Here is a 24,589-nt window from a genome sequence, read left to right on the forward strand (position 1 = left end):
TAGGCCATTCATTTGCTGAGCACAAGTTAGCGAGTTTGATAGTACTTCACTGTGGCAGCCATAGCTCAAGCAGAATACAAAATTGCCTGTGTCAAGTTTTGCTGCATCCTTCAAAAATCCAGGTGGTCAGAATTAACCTGCAACCCTCCACTAATGTGTGCCTTGTGGCACTAGCTTGATTTAGAGAGCGTTTTAGCGGCATGTGTTGTCGTTTTCTCCGCATGAACTTGTCATTTATGGGGTTTTATGTTCCCAAGTGACAAGGGCTATGAGCGATGCCGTAGTGAAGGGCTCCGGAATAATTTCGGAAAACTTGGATTCTTTAACGTGCACCTTTCATTCTGCCTTCATCCAGAAAAAATTGGCAGTGGTTTAGCTCTGTTTAAACCTGGCAGGTAACGAGAGATGCTGAACTCGACGCATTGTCCTCGACTGTCGTGGATTTGCTATCGGAAGCTAAGTGGGCCCGTTTAGCTGCGTCGTCATTACGACAATAACACTTCTGTTGGGCCTAGTTGGTGTATGGTGATGATACAGTGATCGATGTGTGCAAAACAGACGAACCACGTACACAGTTGTTAGTGTTGCGCCAGTCCTTGTGTTTCTCCTGTGCACATGGTCTCTTCGGCTCGCTGCCTCCTCCTTGTTTCATTAAGTCTCCTAAGTCTGGCTTCCTTCAGAGATGCAGAACTCGACGCATCGTCCTCGACCCTCGTAGATTCGCTGTCGGAAGTCAAGCAGCCCGTCTAGCCGCGTCGTCGTTGCGACGCTTCTCGAGACGTTCAGCACGTTCCTCTTCGGTTTCTTCGCTCGCCGCCTCCTCCTTGTTTCATTCCGGCAGTGAAGCCTGGCTTCTTTCAGCTTAGCTGACTCCTCGCTTTCCATATCTCAGCAGCAGATGGCGGCTCCGCTAGACTGTATATATATATTATATATATATATATATATATATATATATATATATATATATATATATATATATATATATATATATATATATATATATATATATATATATATATACCTCCCCTCCTTCTACGGCGCATGCTCACAACTGCTGCTACTCTGTTCTCCCCGCGCGGCTCTGCTATGACGTCATGCGCACAGCTGGTGAGGCGAGCGGCGGTTGCCAGGCAACGGCTCAAGGTCAAGTGCGACCACGCGAAGCGGCTGGCGTATTGTAGCTCTCGCTACAAAATGGCTTTGGTTTAGCTCTGGTTAAACCTGGAGTGACGCAATAGCTACAGCTGGCCGAGTGGAACTCGCTCAGTCGAATTGCAAAGTCATAGTGTTTCGCTGGGCGTTCCTTCATCGTCCCTGGGCGTGGATTCACTCTCTCCCCCTCCCCACACCCCCCACTCGACACGCAAGCATATCGCGACGAGCATCGGCGAACGCGACACAGCGAAGGAGCACGTGCTCCAGCATCGACAGCATCACCGGCTGTCGCGCACTTACGCGATCGCAACGTGCAATGATCTTCCGCGCGCGCATTGGCTGCGTGTGGCCCGGGGAACGACGGGAGCGCCACGGAATCGCGACGAGTGATGTGTGTGACGGATGCGGTGCAGTGGAAACATTGGAGCACCTGCTCCTTCGCTGTGTCGCGTTCGCCGATGCTCGTCGCGATATGCTTGCGGCCTATAGGGCGCTGGGCATACTACCAGATTCCCTCAAGACGCTATTGTGGCCGCACGGCAGTGCGCGCACCCGTGAGCGAACCTTGGTGAGCCTCTGTGAATTCCTCGAACAAACGGGCTTGACGTCCCGTCTGTTCTGCGCCAGGTAGTTACACGCAGTGACCGAACATTCCGCAAGTTCTACCTTGGACGATTAAGAACTGGACGCCCCACTTCAATTGTAGCCAACATAGTGCTGTGCGCGTGTTTTTATTGCTCCATCATGAACTAATCACGTGCCCAACCTGTACACATTTCTTATTGTGTAAATAGTTTGTGTATATTACCTCTCCCATCACCTCTTTCATTTCATTTCTCCATTCTGCCTGCTATCCTTTATTTCCACTGCCCGAGCTCGGTTGCTTCAGTATCGATGGCAGATGCCGGGGCTAGCAAAAATCTTTTCCTTCCTTTTTATTATTATTTTAATAAAAACCACTTACTACTACTTAGCTCATTACTCACTCATTCTGCCATAGTTTTGTCGGTTGGTGCGCATCAAGTAGGACAACCCTGCCGCTTTCCTCCTCTCCTTCGTACTGGAGCCCGCACCGGAAGCGATGAGGTGAAGCGCGGAAGGATGGAGGCGAAACGCAAAGGCGCCCGTGTTCTGTGCGATGTCAGTGCACGTTAAAGATCCCCAGGTAGGCGAAATCATAAAAAAAATTGGTTTTCAAGGAAGGGTATGGCGCAGTAACTGTCTCGCATATCTCGGCGGACCGGAGCCTTATACTATGGCACCTCTTTCTCCCTTCTTTCATTCCCATCTCATCCCTTCCCTCACGGCGTGGTTGAGGTGTCCAGCGAGAAGTGAGAGTTACGTACTGTGCCATTTCCTTTAAAATAAAATTCAATTCCAAGCGCGGAAGGATCAACGTAGCGTTTGCCAACGTACAGCTAGCAGAACTCGTTATAAAAGCTCGCACATCAAAACTTTCGCGATGAAGCGCGACCAGCCCAGCACTACTACTATACATAGTGTCGTAGTTTCATGAAGTACGTGACTGAATCTGTGTACTCATCCTCGTCTTCCTCACCTGTCCCGGCACTCTAAACAACACAAGATTGCCAAGAATACGTAGCATAGATAGTAACGCCTGATTGTTTCATCACAACCTCGGAGACACGCACATCTTGCTCTCCACTCAAGAAACCAAACGCACACAAAAATGCCTGCAGTTTGATCGAAACACATCCTGTCGAAGATTAACCCTGACGAAAAGGAACATGAAGCCATGCTCAGAGTCGACGACACCGGAAAATCGCGTGTCGCAAACTCGCTACGCCAAACACCGCGTTCCGCCAAACTGTATGACCCGCGACGTCCACACGCGCGCGCGAGAACAAGACAGCGCATGCGCGAACGCATCGATCTCGCGCGCGCGAGCATGATCAGAGGGAGAGAGAATAGAGCGGCAAAAGAGGAGAGAATGAGAAGCGACACTATGCGGCTATAGGGGCGCCTCCTGTAACATACGCACACACACTTCCTCCGTACACTGCGTGTCTGTGTGCGTGGTTAACCCGCCGTCTCGTGCGTTCGTCCCGCTCCATCGTCGCCCCCTCTGCGGCGACGCCACCGCTCCCCGAAGAACGAAGGGCGCTGGTCGTGCGACGGCGCTGCGCAGAAGGCGCCTCTCCAGCCGGTCGCGAAGCCCAGCCCCCGGCGGCGCTAGCGCAGCATGCCTTACCACCCGAGTGGTCAGACGGGCCGCACTTTCAACGTGGCCAGCTGGAAGCTCAAGGCTCGCTACATGCTCTCGCACTTTGGTTTCTTCTGCAGCCAGTTCGGCAAGTTCATCGCCCCTGCCTACTACCATGACCGGTGCGAAAGGTGGGTCGAGAACGCCGTCTCTCCATTCGCGCACCGCAGCCGCAGCGGGTCCATGGACAGAGGACCGCGCGTCTTCTGCGCGCGCAAATGTGCTGCGTTACCGCCTGCTCCACGGCGCTCTTAGCGCGGCCGGGGTGCTTGGAAACATATTTTGCGCGCGATCGCTCGCGCGAGTCGGTCGTTTCCCCGTAACTTGGCAACACAGATTGCGTGCAAGAAGTGTTTGTTTGCATGCTCACCTAAATTGGGGCTATATCTGGCCTGCTCCCGGCAGCGTGGAGCTCGTAAAGGACTCACACTTGTGTGCACCTTTTATTATGTTGTATGACGAGGACGCCTACCACTGTGACCATGGCGATCGTTTCTCGGTCGCGGATGGCTGCAACCTGCGGTTAATGGAGTAATCAGCCTTCCCCTTGTGTAGCCAGCTTGACAAGCGAGTCTTGCGGTCGCTCCATTACCAGATGACTTCCTGTTTGTCTATCAAGCGATCTTTACTGGTTCCGCTTGGATGAGAACGGCCTCTCGATCGAGACACAGATGCTATCGACGGTTCTGGAGAGCAGCGGCGCTCAATAACGGAGATTGAGGGAAGACAGAAATAGCCCGCGTGTTATCTGTGTGCCGCCGACATCCCGGCTTCCCGGAGCTGGCCATTAGAGGCGACACTAATAAGTAACAGGAACTGTGCTAGCATTTTTTTTCTCTCTCTCTCTCTCTGTCACGCGCAGAGTGGCTCGTTGCGTCTCTATGGTTAACGTGCTGAGAGACTGGTCAGAACAAAGTAATGTAACGTGTTGTATACTGGTGCGTTATCGTTCACAATTGGGCGTGAGCGAATCTCTCCACCACCGCTTTGCGTAATTCCAGTTATCCCTGCGGCCGTCGACAGCGGTAGCTACACAGCATTCTAAGCGCTAGGGGCAGCTGTTGCAGTTACTCTTCTATCATACTCAGACAAAATTTAATTCACTTTTTAAGTGTGCATTTCGGGGCGTGCGATTAAACACCGCTCTGCCGTATGGTGAGTGGGTAGCTTGAACAGCTTAAGAGTTCATGCTGCTGTCACCAGTAGCAAATACATTATTATAACCGACACGACTTTCTAAATAGTTATTGTGAAACTTGGGGCAGTGAGGTGGCTGCGCGTGCAACGTCGACCCTTACGTGGCGAATCAGTGGCTATGGTTTTGAATTTTGTTAGGAAGGGAAATGGTGCAGTAATTGTCGCACTTCTCGATATACACCTAAACCGCGCCATGCGGAAAGGGAGGGAAGGAGAAAGACAAATAGATGCCATAGTGGAGGGCCCCGGACAGCTGCTATAAAGTTCGGCTGCTGAGTACGGGTTCGCGGTGGATGAATATTTTATGAAGGTGCACACATTACCGAGCCACAGGTGGTCGACAATATTGCATTTCCTTCACAAGAGTATGCACCATAACTCATATCGCTTCTTTACCGCGTGAAAATCTAAAACCCTTTGACAGAACGTGATTTGCGTAGTTGGCTTTGCCGCGCAAAGAGTGTTGCAGAGGCAAAGCGCGCTTCTCAGGCGTCGGCGTAGAGAAGTGGCGCGCGCGCGCAGGATGACTCGATTCTCCACTAACACGCATCTTTCGCTGACCCCAACGACAAACACAACGCCGTTCAATCAGACTAACTGCTCACTCCCTCTACACCTGACATCGCATTACAACGTCCGTCCGGCCCGCATTCGGTAACATTCGCGGTGGGAATTATATAATGCGAAGTGTGAAAGCGAATAGGGGCGGCACAGTCGAAGCCCGCCGAATCCCTGTCGTGAGCATTGTGTGATGCACAATGTTAAAGACGCGGAGGAAAGTTCGAGTTCCGAATTGTTGTTGTGTAGTGTAAGGGTTGCGTAGGAGATGACACAACACATGGCAGAGCTTTTGACCGTTGCAGCTGCAGGTGAATATCATCTGCCAAACAGCCTTATCGATGTCTTACAAGCGTAATAATTATAGTTACCACACACACTCCCCTTTTTTGCTCATTTTCATTCCACTATTTGCAAACACGTAGGGAAAAAATTATGAGGGCGCTTAAGTCTGCTTACTTGGAGGAATGCGAAAGCATGTGTTTTGAGGAACGCAAACGTTTCTGACGAAAGGAAAGGGCGCAGTAGCTCTCAGCTCTCTACATCTCGGTGGACACCTCAACCCCGCCTTTACATTTTGCTTGCACATTTTGCGGACACGCTTTCGCCGACATAGCATAGTAATGCTTTCGCATTAACAAACTTACATTTAAACTATATGTAGACGAACTGAATTATTGTAGCTCAGTGGTGTTGTTTGGAGGTGCCGCCATACATACACGCGGCAACTCAAAAATGACCCCGCCAAGCTGGACAACTAATGAACGCGACTTCAGATAAGCCAGCAAATTTTTGTCTAATTGAAGAGCCCAAAAGTTCGTTCACCAATGCACCACCTAAGCTGAGAGACTTGTCTTCTAATGCATGAGATTCTAAGAGGCCCCCTGCAGATCTGGATAGACGATACACGCGATTGCAAACCAGCAAGTTAAAGTTCCGTTTCACCAAAAACCCTAAAATTGTGTACCCCAGTGCATTCCTTAGTCTAGAGATTCGCTTTCTTAAGCATTGCAATGCCTATAGGCCCGTCACACCGGTTCTCATAGAAATTTCGTCTGTGAGGATTTATCAGAAATTCGATTCACAAACGCGTGATCTCACTGCTCTTGTGTACAAAAGTATTGTTAACAGTGTCTTCAGACTCCTGTTCTTCCTATGCGTGCAGTTCGACGATGCTGAAGTGCTACATTAAGACAGCATCAGAAGTAAACCTAATAAACAATTCTATTAGTTAATTTAGCAGTTACTTTGATCGGAGCGCCTGTGATTGTGAATTTGTGCGACTTATATTCTGATGTTAGCGGTACATAAGAAAAAGCCGAAGTGCCTGGTGGCGCATCACCAGCGATTGACATTACGGCCGCAATGGAGTGCGCATCACATGCTGCCCATGCGTCAAATACGCCAAGCAACGCTAACTTTGCTGTCTTCGTGAAATGCGTCAGGAAATCCAAGTGTACAGTCACGGACAGAATAATACGAACCACGCTTCTGCGTTCAAACTGTTCTGTCGTGTTGCGTAGCGGAAATAGAAATGTTTGCTGCTTTTATGTGCTAAGGCAAAAGTAAATTTTACTTGCGCACGTATCAAACACACAGTACTTTTAGATAGGTAACGCCTCAAAGACTGACCGCCGAAGCACGGTTCATGTTCTTCTGTACCCGACTTTACGTCATGAGTGCCTGTCAGCATGCTTTTAGGGACCCGAACGACATGACCTCACCGCTACGAACATAACAATGCCCGTCGTTGGTGTGTTCTGTAACAAGACCGGTGACCGATGACTAACTATAGTAATCACAAAGAAATACATGAAGCGGCATTGCCATAAATACCATTGTTAATGCGTAGGGTGCTTCTGAGCCTTCCGAATAACTTACGTTGTCTGGGAGAGAGGGGGGGTAGTGGTGATACAGCATTTTGTGAAAGACGAGTGGTATAAAGTTGCTATTGTGCCTGCTATGTTCACATATGCATTTGTGTGGCAATATGCCTATAAGCATTGCAAGAAGAAGGCCTTTTTTGTGGGTCCATTTTTCTAGAAAGAATTAGACTGAAGTAAAAAGCGATGTTTTTTTATTTAGTAAACAGAGGTGCCGGAAGTAGCGACTTCAGCAAAAACTTTCCAGATGCAAGCACTTCTCTGTGTCAACGGCTCCGTTCGTGAGGCTTGTTCACTGTCTCTAAGTAGTACACAAACGTGTCTATATGCTTGCACGCATGCTTGGAAGGCCTGTTTCAACATGCCATAGCACTTCATGCTTGTAGATTATAGTGTGACGGGGGGGTATTTTAAGGAATATTCGCGGCGGGATCCATGAAGTTGGTTCAGTTTGTGGCCGCAAGACACAGGTTTCACTTCTAGCAATTCCTTCATCTTCGTCCTATCTGATGACGCTGAGTGTCTGGTTGGACGATCGTCTTTGTCACTACAAGAGATTTAATCTTAAATCTCGCCTGAACATAAACGAAAATGCGCTCTGCATCTCTGGCTTCGCCACATAAAGAGAATTTATGAGGCGAAGCACGCTTCTCAAGCTAGGCGCGGGAAAGGCCTGCGTGTGTGGGCACCCTTGCGCCACGCTCCAGCTGCAAAGTGTTCTGCTGGTTCATTTTTTCATAACTGTCACTGAAAGAACGAGCGAAAAAAAGACGCAGAGCAAGGGAAATACGCTCATTTTCTTTTGTAGTGCGCCTTCCTTCCGCTGGCTCCAAATGCCACAGTTGGAGATACGCAACACCATACAACAGTTGGAGATACGCAACACCATACAATGTCCCCTGGTCTTGTACTATATTGGGTGCATATCTATTCCATATCTCTTTTGAGGTGACATCAGAAGGCGTAAATGCCTTACCACATGCTTGCCAGTATGAACATAAATTCGCACAGACGCCGCTTCGACGGTGTGCATGTCGGAGTCTCGGAGACTGAGCTCAGTCACCTTTTGGAGCGTTCGCGCCACATCTTATCGTACGTTGAGAATTTCGAGCGCAAGGTGCAAGCAACGAAGAGGAGAGCAATTATGGAAAGGGAAGGGCATTACTGCTGGCACAGGAATTCTAGCAAATGTGCAAGAAGTAGTCAGTTTTCGCGCATCAAAGTTGCAATAATTGGCCTCGTCGAGAGGGCTCAGGGTTATATTCGACAGCCAGGGGTTACTAATTGTGCACCTTTACGTTACCACACGGCAGTTACTGAACTACGCTACTATCAAAGTTCATCCATCACTGTCGGTTGTCGAGCCCGCAACCCTGTACTCAGTAGATGAATGCTTTTTCGTTGGATTAAGTTAGCGCTACATAAGACAAACAAAAGTAAAAAATACAAAGCAAGGCTGTCAGAAGCAGCGGAAGTAGCTTTAATGTCATAGCATTAGAAGCGCCATGGGACCAAAATGCGTCGTTGGTCATAAAATTCGCTCATTGGCTAGAGGTAAGTGACGTCACTAGACCAGAGCATTCCCATTGGCTGGAGGAAAGTGATGTCACCAGACCAGAACATTCCCTTTGGCTGGAGGGAAGTGAGGTCACTAGACCGGATGTTACTTCCGGTAAAAGCATAAACAGGTGCTAATGCTACCGCTTCGTCAATGCTTAGTAGAATCACGTGTCCCTTTGAATTTTTACTCGAAGAATGACACAGTCGCTCAGCCACCGCGACGAGTCGCACATTAAAATGTTCAAACATCGGGTATCACTATATTTCTCTCTGAAGGACATCAGCCGTGTTTTTTCTCTCGGGCTAACCACACAAGTGCCGTCCGAGAACTTCATATAGGGCAAAATGTACCATTAGAAAAAAAAAAAACGCTGTACACTCGTGCCAAGTTCAGGATTATACGAGTCAGCTGTTTCGGTCGAGTTCAAGCTGTCTTCCACACCTGAGCGATAATTCACTCTGGGTGCGCGGTGCAGGTCGGTGCAGATGCGGCTGTACACCATGCACAAGCGCGAGTTCGTGGTCATGTTCCTGGTGTTCTTCGCCTGCCTCTGCCTGTGCCTGTTCATCGGGCTCGCCGGGCCACCCATCACCACCACCGTGGTGCGCTCCGCCTCCGAGCTGGGCACGCCCGGCGACAACGCCACGAGGCTCAACATGGCCGTAAGTGGAAAACTTGAGGAAATGACGGAGGGTTTGTAAATTGCATAAACGAAGAATACCAGCTAAACGAAGGAAACCCAGGAAAGAACAGGAGAGCTGCACTACTTAATGAACACTGAAGCCGCTCATTACACAAGATGCGGAAAAATGCACACACTGCCGTCAGTGTGCGTTATTGCCCGTGCTTTATGCGACTTGTTCCTGTATCCTTGGCGCCGACTTCGTACTCAAGCAATGAGTCAACTTGCCCAAACTAAAGCCAGCCCTTTCAAGTTGCAATTTTCTCCGCCCTCCGACCAGCTGACTTGACCTTGGCGACTCTGAAGCAGGACATCCTCGACGCTCAGTGCTGCGTCGCAGTGAAGTTGTTTTTCTCTCTCTTCCTCACACGACAGACGACGGCTGTGGATGAAATATTTTTCTCCTTATCTCACTACCTTTCTCCAGCGTTTCTATATTCCAATGCACCAAATTTTTACCATTTCTAAACTAGACCTACACCGCTATCATTCCCTCGTGCTTTCCTTGGCGAATCGTTGGTTTAATCGCGCACCTAGCCAGCACGTTCACACATAGCAGATAAATATGATGATTGTTGACTCTTGTTAATCGTAGGCACAGGCGCAACACACGAAGCCCAGAAACACGCAAAAGGTGCTGATACTGACACGGGGCTCAAGGCGTTATAGCGCACAGCGTATCTACTGTGTTCCAGCTGCCGTAACGTAGGGTAACTTTGCCTCGCGAGCACACCAAATGTGTTATGCCTAAGGCGGTTATAACCTCTTTGGTTATGCCCTATGGGCCGGGGGACACCGGCGGGATGTACTGAAAGGTGAACTTGAAACCTGTACTCACCGCTGCCATTGCCGCACTTGTTTCTCCTGAGCTAGGGAGTGAACGAATATCTTGCAAGAAGAAAATGCAGAGGGCTACATCCAAGGCCGTCAATGGGAACAAAAAATGAACACTGTCACACATTAAGCTTGTAAGTGATCGCGTATGCCATATTTCCACATGCACGGCTTATTTTGCTTCAAGCCGCTGACGCAGAAGTCTGTGTCAGCACGCAAGTGAGCGTTTAGTCAAATCATCCTGGTTTGAATGAAATGGGTGGTTGTTGGGTAACATATGTTCACGATACTCGCGGTAACTTGTTCTACGCATGTGCTTCATCATTAAATGCACTTGTGGTACGTCTACAAAGCGGCTATCCATCGGCAGACACTGATAACGCCCGACCCCTTTACATTTTTTTTTTTTTTACTGTTGACTGGCGCTTGCTGGTTTATCAAATTCACCGCGGACATGCCTTGCTCGTGGTTTCTTTTATAACTAAGGCAACAACACGACATACTTGCCCTAGGTGTACTTTTCCGCTTTGCCTTAGTAATGTCATATTGCAGGCGATATAGAAATGCGCGCCGGTTTCAAGGGTTACGTCAGCACGGCAGCGAATATTCATAGCTGTATTGCAATATTCGGTCTACCAACAGCGTGTTCAAAAATGAATTACATGTTCCATAGTGAGTTTCCTCTATTTTTGACGTCTTTTTTTTTTTCAGACGGGGCCATTTGTGCTAAAGACCCCTCCATTGTCGGCATACAGTCAGCAGCTCTGGGTCATCGCGCAAATCACCACAAAAGAAGAGGACGGTATGACTTTACGTACAGTTTTTTATCATAAATACCTGGAACTATGCGATGCACGCACAGATGTGTCGTGGCTGCTTCTGTTTTCTACAGTGCTTAGTTACCCCAGGGAACGCACAACGCTTCCTGTCTGATATATTGCTCCTCATACAAAGTGGCACGCTAAACACCGAACTAGACAATTTTCCGCAATGAAGTGTACTTCACTCCACACCCGACACCTTAAAGAGCAACTGCATAGGTTTTAGAAATCAACGAGCTTAAAGGGGTCGAATGTGTGAAACTTGCGGGTAACACGTGCGAAGTCATTTCGGGCTGGCATTTGAAATTGTGACGTAATCGCCGGTTGAAATCGAGACGGTCATCAAGCTTCTCCGCAGCGGACAGCTCCAACTGGGGGCGCATCATGACGTCATCGCAGGTACCAGTACATTTGCAACGCATAAACGCTTGCTCTCAAAGAATAATAAAACAACGCCACCGAAACAGAGGCCTCCGATCGTTGTTTGCTAGCATCCAACTAGGCACTGCAAGGTGTGGTTGGCAGCAGTGGAAGTTTGAAATCTTAGCTTGCATGACGTCACGCCCGGCTTCTCCGCACGCCTCCAGTGCTGTGAGGAGAGGCCTCAAAATTCAATTGTCGATTACGTCACTATTTTAAGTGCTAGCGCAAAAACACTTGGCATGCTTTACCTGCAGCCTATATAAATTTTCATCTTTAAATAGCGCGGAATTTTCAAAAAGTGGTACAGCTGCGCTTTAAAAAGGAGTCGCTTTTGGATAGTTTCTTCAGAACGCCATTTCTCAGTCGCGTCTTTAGCAGCTAAGGCACATCGCACCTATCCATTATTGTAAAGCTAGCAACCATTGTTTTTCTGTTTATTTTTTATACAGCACGATCAGAGACGCAAATGCACAAAATTTAACACAAATACAAACATGACGTTTTTTTTTACAGCGACAGCTGTTAAGCGCCGGTTCCCGTGTTTTGCATCGTAGTACGTTGTCTGTCGTCGTCGGCGTAAACGGTGGGTGCGTTTCCATGGGAACCACTAGGGGGTGGTAACCGTGCAAGGAGGAGGGAGTGTATGGCCAGAGCGAAGATATTTCGCTCGATCCATATGCAGCGGCTGGTGGGAAGCGCAACGCCCGAGGAGATGATCATCGTTGGCGCCACGCGCTCAGAGCGGCGGACAGGACAGAGGAGATCGTCGACGAACGAGTACGCGTCGGAAACTAAAAAGAGCGCTTTACAACTGTACAGGTAGATATCGTAAAATATAAATAGTTAAGCTGTCGCTGAATCTCGCACTACACAGTGATAACTGTCCTGTCACTTTTTTTTTGCCTCTCGTTTCGGTTGCCTCATTTTATATAAACAGTTTTGTTGTGCTGTCCAAGATCATTATTCTGCCCACACTGTCTTTCCTCGTCAGGTAAATTGGGCTTGTTCAGCTGGGTAAATCGTGTAACATATATGAAAAGCCAAGCCGAAGATGATGGTTTTGTCGTACGATGTGTAACATTCTCGTTACTTCTTTCGCGTGACTGAGTGGTGCTAAACCATACGTTGTAAACAGAAAGTAAGTCGTTTCCCGGTCGTGCCTCTGTCACCTTTTGCGCAGAGGATGAGACATTTCGAAAAGCCTTCCATCTCGAAATCAACATCCAAGGGATCACGTCGAAAGGACACGTGGTCAATGCCTACGGTGCGGGCCGGCCACACATTCGAGTGCGCGAGCTCATCTGTTCCAAGAAGGCGAGTGCGGTGCACACTCGTGCGTTTTGTAGCATACCCGCACGAAGCGGCACTGGTTTTAAATCGAACCGACTAATCACAGGTGTGCGATGCTTTCACGGTCCTGCACCTTGGTTTCCTGGATTACTCACGGTACTTGCTGACCGTCACATTCTACGGCCTGGAGACCATTGACGAGAAGTACCACATCGACGACGTCACGTTTCATGTAAGCGCGTCGGTTCTGAGAAGCACCTGTTTTACAACAAGAGCTGTAGTATGTGCTACCTTCCTCCATCGAATGATACCTCGGATGTACGCATCACACCTGAGGACCGTCTGCATGCAGCCGTAAAAGAAAAAAAAAAGTCACGGACGATCAGTGCGGCAGAATATGCGTTAGCATTAGTGTTCTCCCTAACTTAATCCGCAACACCAACTGGCCTCTTGTAACGTTGTTGAGCCGGGTATAAATGGCGTTCACTGCATATTGTGCCAGAAGTCAAGACATCCACCGCCGAATGCATGCATTGTGCAGCTTAGGCAAATTTGTTTTTTTCAACCCGTCTATAAAGCTTCCACAGAATAAGGAGGGGTGGGGGGAGCAATATCTTTCTCTCCCCATTTCTCCTCCCTCCAACAGAGGCTTCACACGCGCCAACATCGAACACTTTTTACGATAATTGGCATTCTAATGCTAACGCAATAAAAAAAAAACCTGCTGGGATTCGAACCTGGAATCTTCTGGAATATCGTGTTTCGGTGCTGACGCCACTGTTACGTTCGACGTCATCTGAAACACTTAATTTATGTATGCCAATTGCAGCTTAGTCTGCACTGATATTCAACTATTCTACATGCCATGAAAGAATCCAAGCGCTTTACTGACGGTAAATTGTATTCGACTGAAAATAGAAACGCTCCATATCTTATACCTCACTGGAACCACATGTATCCCCAGGATTTAAATTAAGGTTTTTAACCGGTCATTTCACAGATTTCGCGCAATGAAAACGAAGGACAGTGAAGAAAAGAAAACACGAGCGCCGACTGACAACTGGTACTTTACTGGAAGACACATGAAATGTGTTGCCACGCGTTTTGCATAGAAGCATGCCCCTATGCTTGCGTGCAATTAACACCACCTCTCTCGACTTCTTTTCGCAGTACAAGAGCTACAACGCATCGTTCACACAGCTCGAGATTTGGTTCAGGTTCATCTTCCTGCTCGCAACATTTTTCGTCACGGTGAGTCCGGCAAAAGGTGCGCTTTTTATGAAGGTGAACCATTTGTGTACTACGTTACATAGTTGTACAGAATGCGAACTTATTGTGAACGCGCACTATAGTTGCAGTCGTGCAGTTTCAGGATAAGCATAGAAAGCGCCAGCTCATAGCATGCGACGTTGCAGTGCAACAGCTCCACTCCCTAAACCTGCTTAAAAAGGCGCGTACGCACACACAGTCGGGTTCACGTTAGAACGCCACATCAGAGCCTCCGGAAACTTGAGAGGTGCGCAGTACATGCGACACTGAGCAAAGTGCAAGTTAGTCACATGTACTTGACTCTATCATTCTCTGCAGAAATCGTGTGTACTGGTCGCAGTAAATTGTACAGACTTATTTCCGTTCCGTACGATGCGACACATGCGCTCGGCAACCGGATTTAAAATATAATACACACGCAGCGTATGATAGTGACGATGAATGCCAGGCGAAAAACAAAATGAAGCAAAACAAGGTGAGACACCGCTTGTACAGTCGTGAGCAGTATGAAAGAGAATAAAATTTAAGCTTTCATTAACTGATTACACCATAACTGCGAGCGACCAGGCACAATTTATTCTACTTTCCGACTAGTTTTCTTCTCGACATGTAATATCCAAAAAGTAAATCTCAATTTTAGAGAAAATAGAGCCACAAAATTTGAAATTTCGTGCGAAGAATCTGTTCCCTCTTATACTGCTCACAATTGTATTCAAAAGACGTTGCACAAGCCCCTCGCGTCCCGCTACACCTCACCGCGGGTGTTTGTTTTGATTGCGACACACGCCACTACTTACGGACATAGAAGCACAAGTTCCCAGGATGTAGCAAAATCCTGCAAACTGTCAAGACTATCGAATCCTGTCAATACTTGGCGTATTTCAAAAACTTGGGAGGCACTTAACGCACCTTAGGAGTGGAATGCAATAGCATTAGAGATCCCGCCATTTTTCTTGCTTCTCTCTCTCGTCACCAGGTCACGCGACCTCTCTCTACCATAATTAATTTAATTCCCATCTGCCACGATAGGCAGGTTACCCACAGTCAAGTGGGCCGATCGTAAAGATGTCACAAGGTCACGTGACAACACAATTCGGTGGACCGGTAGCCACCTGCCACCATGGGCACATTCTAATGACGTCAAAAGGTCAGGTGACCTCGCTCGACCAATCAGCAAATTAAACTGTGGACTCTAATGCCACTGCATTAAAATAACACTTAATCCGCAACACCAACTGGCCTCTTGTAACGTTGTTGAGCCGGGTATAAGCGTTGTTTCCCGCATATGGCCCCAGACGTTAGGCATCTATCGCCGTATGCGAGCGTTCTGCAGCTTAAGCAAACTAGACTTCTTTCTTTAGCCATATCTGAAGCTTCCACAGAATAAGGGAGCCGAGATATTAACTCATCCGACCCGTATGTTGCCTGCAGTGCTGGTTCGCGCACACTCTTCGGAGGTTCGTCTTCCGGGACTGGTCCATCGAGCAGAAATGGATGTCTATCCTGCTGCCCTGCCTGCTGCTCCACAACGGTGAGAGCTGCTGCACATGCGCAAGGGCGCTGTACCCACCGATTGTGTACTTAAAGCATCACAAAGTGGCACTATAGAGTGTAGCTCTTATTCCCGTTCCTTGTCCTTTCATCTCTTTTGGTCTCTGTACTGCTCACACTGTTAACATACGTATTTAAATGTAAGGTTTGACGAAGTACGGAAGCTGAAACGTCATTATCATATTTTAGCAACCTTTTTGGTTGGCGTTATTCCTTTCTTTTGACATACCTACTACCCGACCAGATTTCGTCAAATCTTAGATTTCCTAATGACACTGATGTTTGTAACTGTCATAAGCTACCGTCAACGGGAACCATGCATGCAAAACCGTCACGAAAAAGTGTCGAGTTTACGCCTCCGCAACGGTTCAGCAGGTCTTCAAGCACAGCCATTGCTGCTGTCATCATGTGGACTAAGTGATCGGAATTAAGCCCTCTGGATCTTTTTGGATTTCGGCCGCGGTCACTTTTTCTTCGTTTCCGATCCGAAACTTTAAACTTAAGTGTTTTATACTGACAGAGTTCCTTCCATTATTCAGTTACTGCAGAAGAGAGCACTATGTCGCAAGCAAAAATTGCACTTGCATTTATCACACTAGATGGAGGTAGACATGAAGGCGACTAGACAGTAAGCCCAGGCTCCATTTGTATATATGTGTTCCTTTCTTGTTCCTTACATTTGTTTGCTTTTCTTGTGAATTTGAGCTTTGCATAACCCAGTTTTTACAAAGACAAACTTCTACTTACTTTTTCTCTTAATGCCCATCACATAACTTACATGTTATTGGTTTTTCTTTTAATGGCGATGCCATAAGTGCGCTAATTAGTTGCACATAATCTACTTTTGCTCACAAACAAGGCAAGCTAAACTATACTCAACTTTTTAGCGCACAAGGGTGCCACATATATCACCTCTTATACTGCTCACAATTGTATTCAAAAGACGTTGCACAAGCCCCTCGCGTCCCGCTACACCTCACCGCGGGTGTTTGTTTTGATTGCGACACACGCCACTACTTACGGACATAGAAGCACAAGTTCCCAGGATGTAGCAAAATCCTGCAAACTGTCAAGACTATCGAATCCTGTCAATACTTGGCGTATTTCAAAAACTTGGGAGGCACTTAACGCCTCCCAAATGGTAATGCTTCCACGGGAGATAATATTCGCCGAGAAAAAACGAAAAAAACATTCTAAAATAAACATCGAAAAAAAAAGTCGCAGGATTTTTCAGAAAACAATAACAGAAAAATCCAACCCGTAACTATATCAGAAATCAAAAATAGCAAATGGACATGGGCAGGGCACGCAAAGGTCGGAGTATAATTTTGCATTCACTTTTTCTTACTTTCCGCATTTTTTCCCTTTCCCACAAGACCCGGTGTTTCCCATGTCGTTGCTGGTGAACAGCTGGATACCTGGGATGCTGGACGCCATCTTCCAGGCCTCGTTTCTGTGCGCGCTGCTGCTCTTCTGGCTCTGCGTCTACCATGGGATTCGGCAGGTACGAGGAGGAGAGGGGAACGACGTAGTCCATTTCTATTCCTTCAGCGCAAAGTAACCACACTGCATGGTCCACTATATGCGACCCCTTTGCTTGCAATGACCTCAGCAAATGTCACGAAAATGCAGAGGCGAGTTTCATCTCTTTTCATGAAAACCGAGTTCCATTAGGTTAAACGCAGATTCGAATTCCAATGTCTGCGGCCGCATTTCGACGGAGGCTAAATGAAAAATGCCCGTGTGCTGTGTGATATAAGTGCACTTTAAATTCCAATGTCTGCGGCTGCATTTCGACGAAGGCTAAATGGAAAATGCCCATGCGCTGTGTGATACAAGTGCATTTTAAAAGTACCCTGAACCTGAAGTCTAATTGAAATCCGCCTTTTCACAAGGCCGATCTGCGCATACGCACCTCTTCTCCAGCTACACTGGTGGAAAATGAAACTGCCTGCTCTTACTGCACATGCGCAGTTAATGTTAGTGACAGGTGCATGCGACAAATGGCGACAGCTGTCAAGCACACGCACTTGCCACTTCGCAGGTGCAGCTGGCTCCTCGTGACACCAGATCGCGCCTGCGTCTCCCACGTGCGTTTGTTTAAAACAGTCAGTAAGAGACGAATTTTCCACACCCCCCACAGGGCGCCACATCTTGTGAAAAAGGCGTATTGGCGTGAGTCGATAAATTCAGGCCGTTCAATTGACAAAGAGGCTAATTTCACCGAAAATGAAGCTTTTATAAGCTGGAAAAACTCAAAGAATGAAATACGGGTATCGCAATGGCTGGCCGTTCTCGCAAGCAAATTGCGGCAGGCTGGAACATTTCTTTTTGGTACGGATCCCCGAGGCCAGGCTGCACCGCCGCTCACTTCCAGAACCGTCATCACTGAGTCGTTTTAGTACTTATGTGATTAGTTTGAATTGAGTGTTGGTAAAAAAAAATTAGAAACCTATTCTCTCAACAATGAATACGTCTTTTGGTGCAGCAACAACATGAGCAGAAAGAGCCACAGAATCGATTTTTTCCACGAACGAACATTCGCTGGAATTTTCGAGTGCCCCTTTAGGAACCCCAGTAGGTCGAAAACAATCTTGAGCCCTTCACTTGGGTGCCATGCTTTTCATGGACGTTTTCGTCGGAAGAAAAAAAATGCTTGCTTCACTGTATAACGAGATTTAATATTAGCGTGCGCAGCCTGAAAAGCTTGCTTCGCCTCGGCAACACTCTTTATGCGGCGAAGTCAGGAATACGTTTCCTTGACGCGAACCAGGCGAGACTTCGCGCTCGCCGGTGGGGGTATGAAGTGGGGGGGTTAGGCAGGTAGGTAAAAAAACTTTGATTCATGAGAGAATCAAGTGAAGGAGTGGGGATGGACGAAGAAGAAGTAGGATGACGATGGGCTCTCGGGTCACTCTAAATGCCCGGGTACTTTTGTGCTTCGGCGACATCTCGAGCCCAGCCCACTGTCCGAAGCTGTAGCTCCGACTGCGAACTGCGCAGAGCAGTCTCCCATCGCTTCTGATGTCCTGACCCTTGCCACGGGGACTTGGGCTTGTTCGGGAAATTCAGAAAGATGTGATTACAGTCAGCTCTGGTGCTAGGACACAAGTGGCAGTGAGGAGAGGTTTCACCGTTGGTTACTATGATGGAGAGAAAGAAAGGGGTCGTGACTGTGGCCATTTGAAGTCTGTGCCACAAAACCTGGTCGCTTTTAGAAAAAGATTTATGCGATGAATGGTACATAAGGCGGGAATTTCCCTAAAACAGGGCGAGGTTGTGGTAGTTGAGAAGTCGATCCCTGCCACTGCGAGATGCTCTATGCCCGGTTGACGAATGCTCGGGCTTGGGAGTTAGCGGCCGGGTTGCCTGGGTGTTCGCCGTGTGCAGGGACCCAGAGGAGGGGAGGGGGGGGGGGGGGGTAACTCCACTTGGGGTTCTTTAACGTGCGCTGCCAACGCACATCACATGAGCGTTTTTTATTTTACATCTATCGAAATATAGCCGCTACGGCCGGGATCGAACCCATGACCTTCGGATTAGTAGCCGAACACCAAAGACACTGCCACCGCGGTGGTTTAATTAGTGGTTTTTGAAGAAAGGAAATGACGCCGTAGCTGTCTCACTGCTCGGCAGGAAGTTGAGTGAAAGAAGAAAGAGAGAAAGAGGTGCCGTAGTGGAGAGCTCCGCAATAATTTCGACCACCTTGGGATCTTTAACGCGCGCACTGACATTGCACTCGGGTTAATTGCAGACAGCAAAGTGAGCGGCGGTGCACGTTGGAAAGTGCGATACGGGTCTTAAAAAACATTATGGCTTGCCGCCTGCTTCTCTAGCAATAAAGCGAAAAAATATTTACAGCGTTTATGCTTACTGCGTACATCGCGAAACTAAGCGATAGCAAAAGTAAACGGTACGGTCCACGTGTACACTCACTGCAAAACTGACACCGCACCTTTCCTTCACTTACGACTACACAAAACCCCTTTGCAACATTTGCAACCATGCACAAATTGGCTTCCTCAAAGAGGCGCCATGGTGGCCCAGTGCTTGGTTAGAGCGCTCGGCTGCTGAGCCCGAGGACACGGGTTTAATCCCGACCATGGCGCCTGCGTTTCGATGGAAGCGAAATGCAAGGAGGACGCGTCGCGGTGGCTCTGTGGTTAGGGTGCTCGACTACTCAGCCAGAGTTCCCGGGTTCGAACTCGACCGCGGCGGCCGCGTTTCGATGGAGGCGAAACGCAAAAGGCGCCCGTGTGCAAAATTATTCCCGAGTCCTCCACTACACCTATTTCTTTCTTTCTTCTTTAGTCAAGCACCCTAACCACTGAGCCACCGCGGCGGGTGTCTGTCATTTCCAGAATTTCACAGTACGTTACAAACGTCAATCTCGGGCGGGCTCCCTTTGATCAACCCTCAGAATGTTTACCGGCTTTACCTGCCACCAATGTGCATCGTCCATGAGGAATTTCGCAGCATTTGATGGCATCTTACAAGCACGTCCCGCCATGTGTGCTTGACACAAGCCTTAATAAGGTGCTGTTGAAATGAGCCGTTCCAAGTGCTTTCGAGAGCTGGACTGCAGAGGAGGATCGGGAAACGCTACCGAGGTGTGGTTGTAAGGGATATTAGCGACTTCTAGAAAAGGGTGACCCTATTGCCCGTTTCTCATGCAAGCGAAAAGTCTGGCAAATCCTGCCGCCGCGACGCAAAAGCCTGTTTCTCGAGTCATCGCGGCGAAGTTCCAACTAGTTGGAAAATTTCACGACACACGCCACTCAATCGCTCAGTCGCTTGTACGTGAACCAGCGTTACCAGTTAGGGGCAAAGAGCACATTCTGAACGTCGCAAACAAGATGAATGAATAGCGAGGCACGTGTGCACGACCGCGTACCACCATTACTTTGTAGCTTATTCAAACCGTGAGTTTCCTGCACATAAAACTCTCTTCCCATGTTGTCATTAATCGCACAGAGATAAATTTGTAACTATTCTTAATCAGGCAGTCTTTGTTCAAATCTTAGCGTGAAAAATGTTTTCGGGCATCAGCTAGACGCTGCCTGCTGCCTCTCAAATGAGCGCATAGAGCCCTACTTATTTCCTAAGTACACACAATAATGTCACATAATAATGTCGTCGATAGCAGCTGCAATGTAGTAGCTGCACAGCTAGTTGGTAGACCATGTCATGACACCTTTAATATAAGCAATTACAAATTGGAGAGAGAATTAACTGTGTCATTGTGTGTCCTCATGCACAGAACGAGCGTCGCTTTGCCACTTTCTACTTGCCCAAGCTGCTGGTAGTGGGCATGCTGTGGACGGCTGCCTTCGTGCTCGCCTCCTGGCAGCGGTACAATGAGCTCAGGGACCCCACCTATAACTACAAGGTCGACACGCATGGATTCGCGGTCAGTATGCACTTCATAGATGGCTCTTGGGAGCGTGCTTTACCACACGTGTAAATACGCCGTGAAATACAGCGCGAAAAACTGGAGATATGCTCAAAAGTGAAGACGACACAACCAGTCAGTGGGAATGTGTGTACGGCAAGTCACTGTGAAAAGCGTGTGGGAATGGGGTTGTCTGCAATATTCACCTCACCTGCAGAAGACGCTACGTACGACAGGCCAGACAATGTTTGGGCATTCACCTTAAACACCACTTCAAGCTTCTTAGAAATGCTGGCTCTCTTCAAGTCTGTCCATGCACTGCAAGGAATGCAGATGCACCCCAGTCTTCTAACACATAAAAGTGCTGCCTAGAAACAGGTATAAGGGCGCCCAGGATATACCAGAGGGTTATTATATTAAAGAGGCCAATATGTATTATGCGAGATGTTTGATATCTTTGCACAAGTTGGCTTGCACTTTTTTCAATGTGCCAATGATTTTTTGTGCCACATTTCATGATTAATTACCAACTCACCTGGTGGTTCACCTTTTCTGTCAACCTCCACTTCCAAAATGGCCAACTTTGCACTTCAAGCATAAGCAAGGTGGGGAAGTGCAGTTCTAGACTGCCCTCCTTCACTTGCTCATGGAGCACAGCCTCGAGTCTTCCCAAAAAAACTTCTTCAGGAACTTCTCCTTAACAGAATTTTGGGCACATGCTTCACTATGTTAGTTATGACAAGAGAAATGAGTGGGGAGGTACCACTCTCGTCACAAGGTTTAAAAATGTACATGCCCTAGGAGAATGTTTGCTTGAGTGCAGCATACATACAGTATAGCACTGCTTCGCTAGTTGGTACTGCACCTTTAAAATGTTAAGTGAAAAAAGCCACACTTTTGCAACTATGCAGCTGACATTAGTAACAACTTTTCATGGCAAGCCAAATTTCATATGATCCCCCCAAAATTAAAATTGTAGCTAAACCTGTGGTGCTCCTGTGGGTTAGGTTTTTTTGCACATGTACCCTGGCCACCAGTTCTGCAAGTGTGAACAGCACAAAGCAACATGTCCGCGCATAGCTGCTGTATCCTAGAAATAATGTGCATGGCCCACGTAGACCTAACAGCTAGGTAGGTAGATACAAAATAACTTACTTCAAATCCAACAGTTACTGAACAATTTCACTTTTTTCGCACCACAACACACCAATTGGGTGCTCTAAGCAACACTGCAAAGTTCTGTACAAGATAAACAAATTTGGAAGATGTACTTTAACATAATTTACACTTTTACAGCTGTGACTTTTAAAAGGCACTCTTATTGTTTCACCTGGAACACAATAGTGAGCATATATTACACATCCACAAAGCAAGAAGGATGAATACTGATAGCATCCTCTTGACATGAAAGTTCACATGATACACCCACTGCAATTTGAACCAATTGCACATTGTTTTCTTTTTTAGCTTTAGAAATATCTTCAAAGGAAGCTTGTGATTTCATTAAGCAAAACATTACTAAACCAGTTATTTTGCAATAAGGGTGACTGCAGCTGTCACAAGCAGACAGTAGACATGTTCCTTGTACTTTCCTAAAAGTGCCCTCATGGAGTTACAGAACACACTACAGGATTATTGGGCACATGTGGTGTGTAGCCCTGTGAAATGAGTAGAAAGATGAAAAAAAAAAAAAACAAGTACTGAGCTAAGCTACACGGAATGTTATTTCTGATTTTCTGGGGTAGTTTAGAGGTTACAGTTCTTGGTCTTTTCCTTCTCTTAATGTAGTTCTCATTACCTAAAACCGCTCCAATGAACAACCTGTGCACGATAACTGCTAAGCAAGATGAGGCTTATTCAATGCTTCTAAACCTTTGCCTACAGTGCCACTGACACCAGCAGTACTAATTTTCCACAAAGCCCAACATAGGAGATTGGCACATTTCTGTAAGAATGTGGGATTTCCATGAAGAGACAACCATAGAAACATCAGAGCAAAGTGTGTTTTCTAGACCATATACAATGCAAGCAAAAACATGGACTGACAAAGTATATGCCATTTATACATTTCAAACTTATTTATCATTTAAAACTTACTGCATCATAGCAAATCTTTTAGATGTTTCTGTGCATATGATAGCACTGCCTTTTAAATCCCATTACTTGTAACACTGTATCTCTTCTAATTTTGAGTTGCCTTTCTATTACAGGCTTTGAAGATATTTTTCTTCACCATGGGATCAATATACCTGGCCTACCTTCTTTACCTGGTTGTACAGGCATACACGGAGCTACGGTCCATGCCTTATTTTGGTGAGGTGCTAGTTTTCACATCTAGCCATTGTCTAAAACTCAACCTTGGCGTGACTCACACGGCAAACGCTTGTTCTTTGCAGATGTTCGGCTGAAGTTTATGACATCTCTCATGCTGATTGTCCTGACGCTAAGCGTAGTCATCACCGTGATGCGATTTGGGATTTCTGTCCTCGAGGATAATTTTGTGGCTGATCTATCAACCACGTATGGGAGCTCAGCGGAGTTCATGTCTTTCTATGGGCTGCTCAACTTTTATCTGTACACAATGGCCTATGTGTACTCACCGCCACCAAATGCTTTTCTAGGTAAGGAAACTGCAGCACCACAACCGAAACTAGGGATGTCAGGTACAAAAGTAACGCTGTAAAACTGACAATGTTTAGACACAACTATAAACTGAAAAAGAAAAAAAAAGAACAAGAACAACTGTACATAATGACAACAGCAATGAACAAAAATTTAGTATAAAGCCCTGAATTCAGTATTGCGACCTATGGAAAGGAAAGCGATAAGAGAAAGGAAGAGGCAGAGTGGTCAGGGAACAAACGTGGGTTAATGACATCCTAGTCGAAATCAAGAGGAAGAAATGGGCTTGGGCAGGGCATGTAATGCGAAGGCAAGATAACCGAAGGCCATTAAGGGTAATGGACTGAATTCCAAAAGGGGGCAATCGTAGCGGGGGGGGTGGCAGAGGGTTAGGTGGGCGGGGATAAGGTGTCCGCAGCTGGCACAGGACAGGGTTATTTATTGAAGAGATATAGGAGGGGCCTTTGCCCTGCAGTGGGCACAGTCAGGCTGACGACGATGATGACTGATCAAAGGTTTACCAAATGGCTATCTAATTTCGCTAAGCTGGCTACTTTTACATCTAACTCAATTATTTCTCACTTAAATAACCGTTGACATTACCAAACATGCTAACAGGGTGCTCCTCCCACAAAATTTTACACATTTTTCTGCCCCTGGATGCACTGTCTCACCTGAGCATACTGTACACAAAATTTTCTCCCTCAGAATCTCATCTGAAGGATAATCCGACCCTTTCTATGATGAATGACTCGGACGAAGAAGTTATCTACGGGTAAGAAGGCAGAGCAATACTGAACTTAAAAACTTGTATGAAATATTTCACCAATTAATCATTCATGTGCATACTCTTATTGCCACGCAGGTCAGATACTGAGGAACGATTATTAAATCCAGTTCGCCTTGGACAAGACAAAGAAGAAAGTGACTAAATGGAAAAGTCAAGATGCCTTTGCCTGAATCAACCACCACAAGGCAGATTATGTACCAAATGACAGAGCGCCAACTGAGACAATAAACAATATTTTTATACACAAAACAATCCTTTCTTAACTGTTCTTATTACTTAAAAGCAGGAAATGATTCCAAGAACATTCACCTCTGCACATTAAGGAGACTAAGCA

At 47.1% G+C, this 24,589-nt stretch overlaps 1 protein-coding gene across 1 annotated transcript; it reads left to right on the plus strand.

The window, feature by feature from the left end:
• Positions 1 to 3,272: 3,272 nt before the first annotated feature.
• On the plus strand, positions 3,273 to 24,507 carry LOC144098556 (transmembrane protein 181). The gene is made up of 13 exons (XM_077631296.1): positions 3,273 to 3,513; positions 9,057 to 9,243; positions 10,809 to 10,899; positions 12,522 to 12,655; positions 12,738 to 12,863; positions 13,802 to 13,882; positions 15,332 to 15,431; positions 16,828 to 16,955; positions 20,712 to 20,861; positions 23,054 to 23,156; positions 23,240 to 23,464; positions 24,174 to 24,240; positions 24,331 to 24,507. Exons 1-13 carry the CDS (start codon positions 3,362 to 3,364, stop codon positions 24,395 to 24,397), a joined length of 1,611 nt encoding a protein of 536 aa, XP_077487422.1. The 5' UTR covers positions 3,273 to 3,361; the 3' UTR covers positions 24,398 to 24,507.
• Positions 24,508 to 24,589: the final 82 nt, after the last annotated feature.

This window comes from Amblyomma americanum, chromosome 7 (genome assembly GCF_052857255.1).
Source record: "Amblyomma americanum isolate KBUSLIRL-KWMA chromosome 7, ASM5285725v1, whole genome shotgun sequence".
NCBI lineage: Eukaryota > Metazoa > Arthropoda > Arachnida > Ixodida > Ixodidae > Amblyomma > Amblyomma americanum.

Bases quoted from the DNA above. Each gene is read 5' to 3' on its own strand.
- LOC144098556 (XM_077631296.1), top strand. From the start codon at position 3,362: ATGCCTTACCACCCGAGTGGTCAGACGGGCCGCACTTTCAACGTGGCC. The intron at 3,514-9,056 runs GTGGGTCGAGAA...TGCGCGGTGCAG, and splicing joins TACCATGACCGGTGCGAAAG to GTCGGTGCAGATGCGGCTGT. The intron at 15,432-16,827 runs GTGAGAGCTGCT...CTTTCCCACAAG, and splicing joins CTGCCTGCTGCTCCACAACG to ACCCGGTGTTTCCCATGTCG.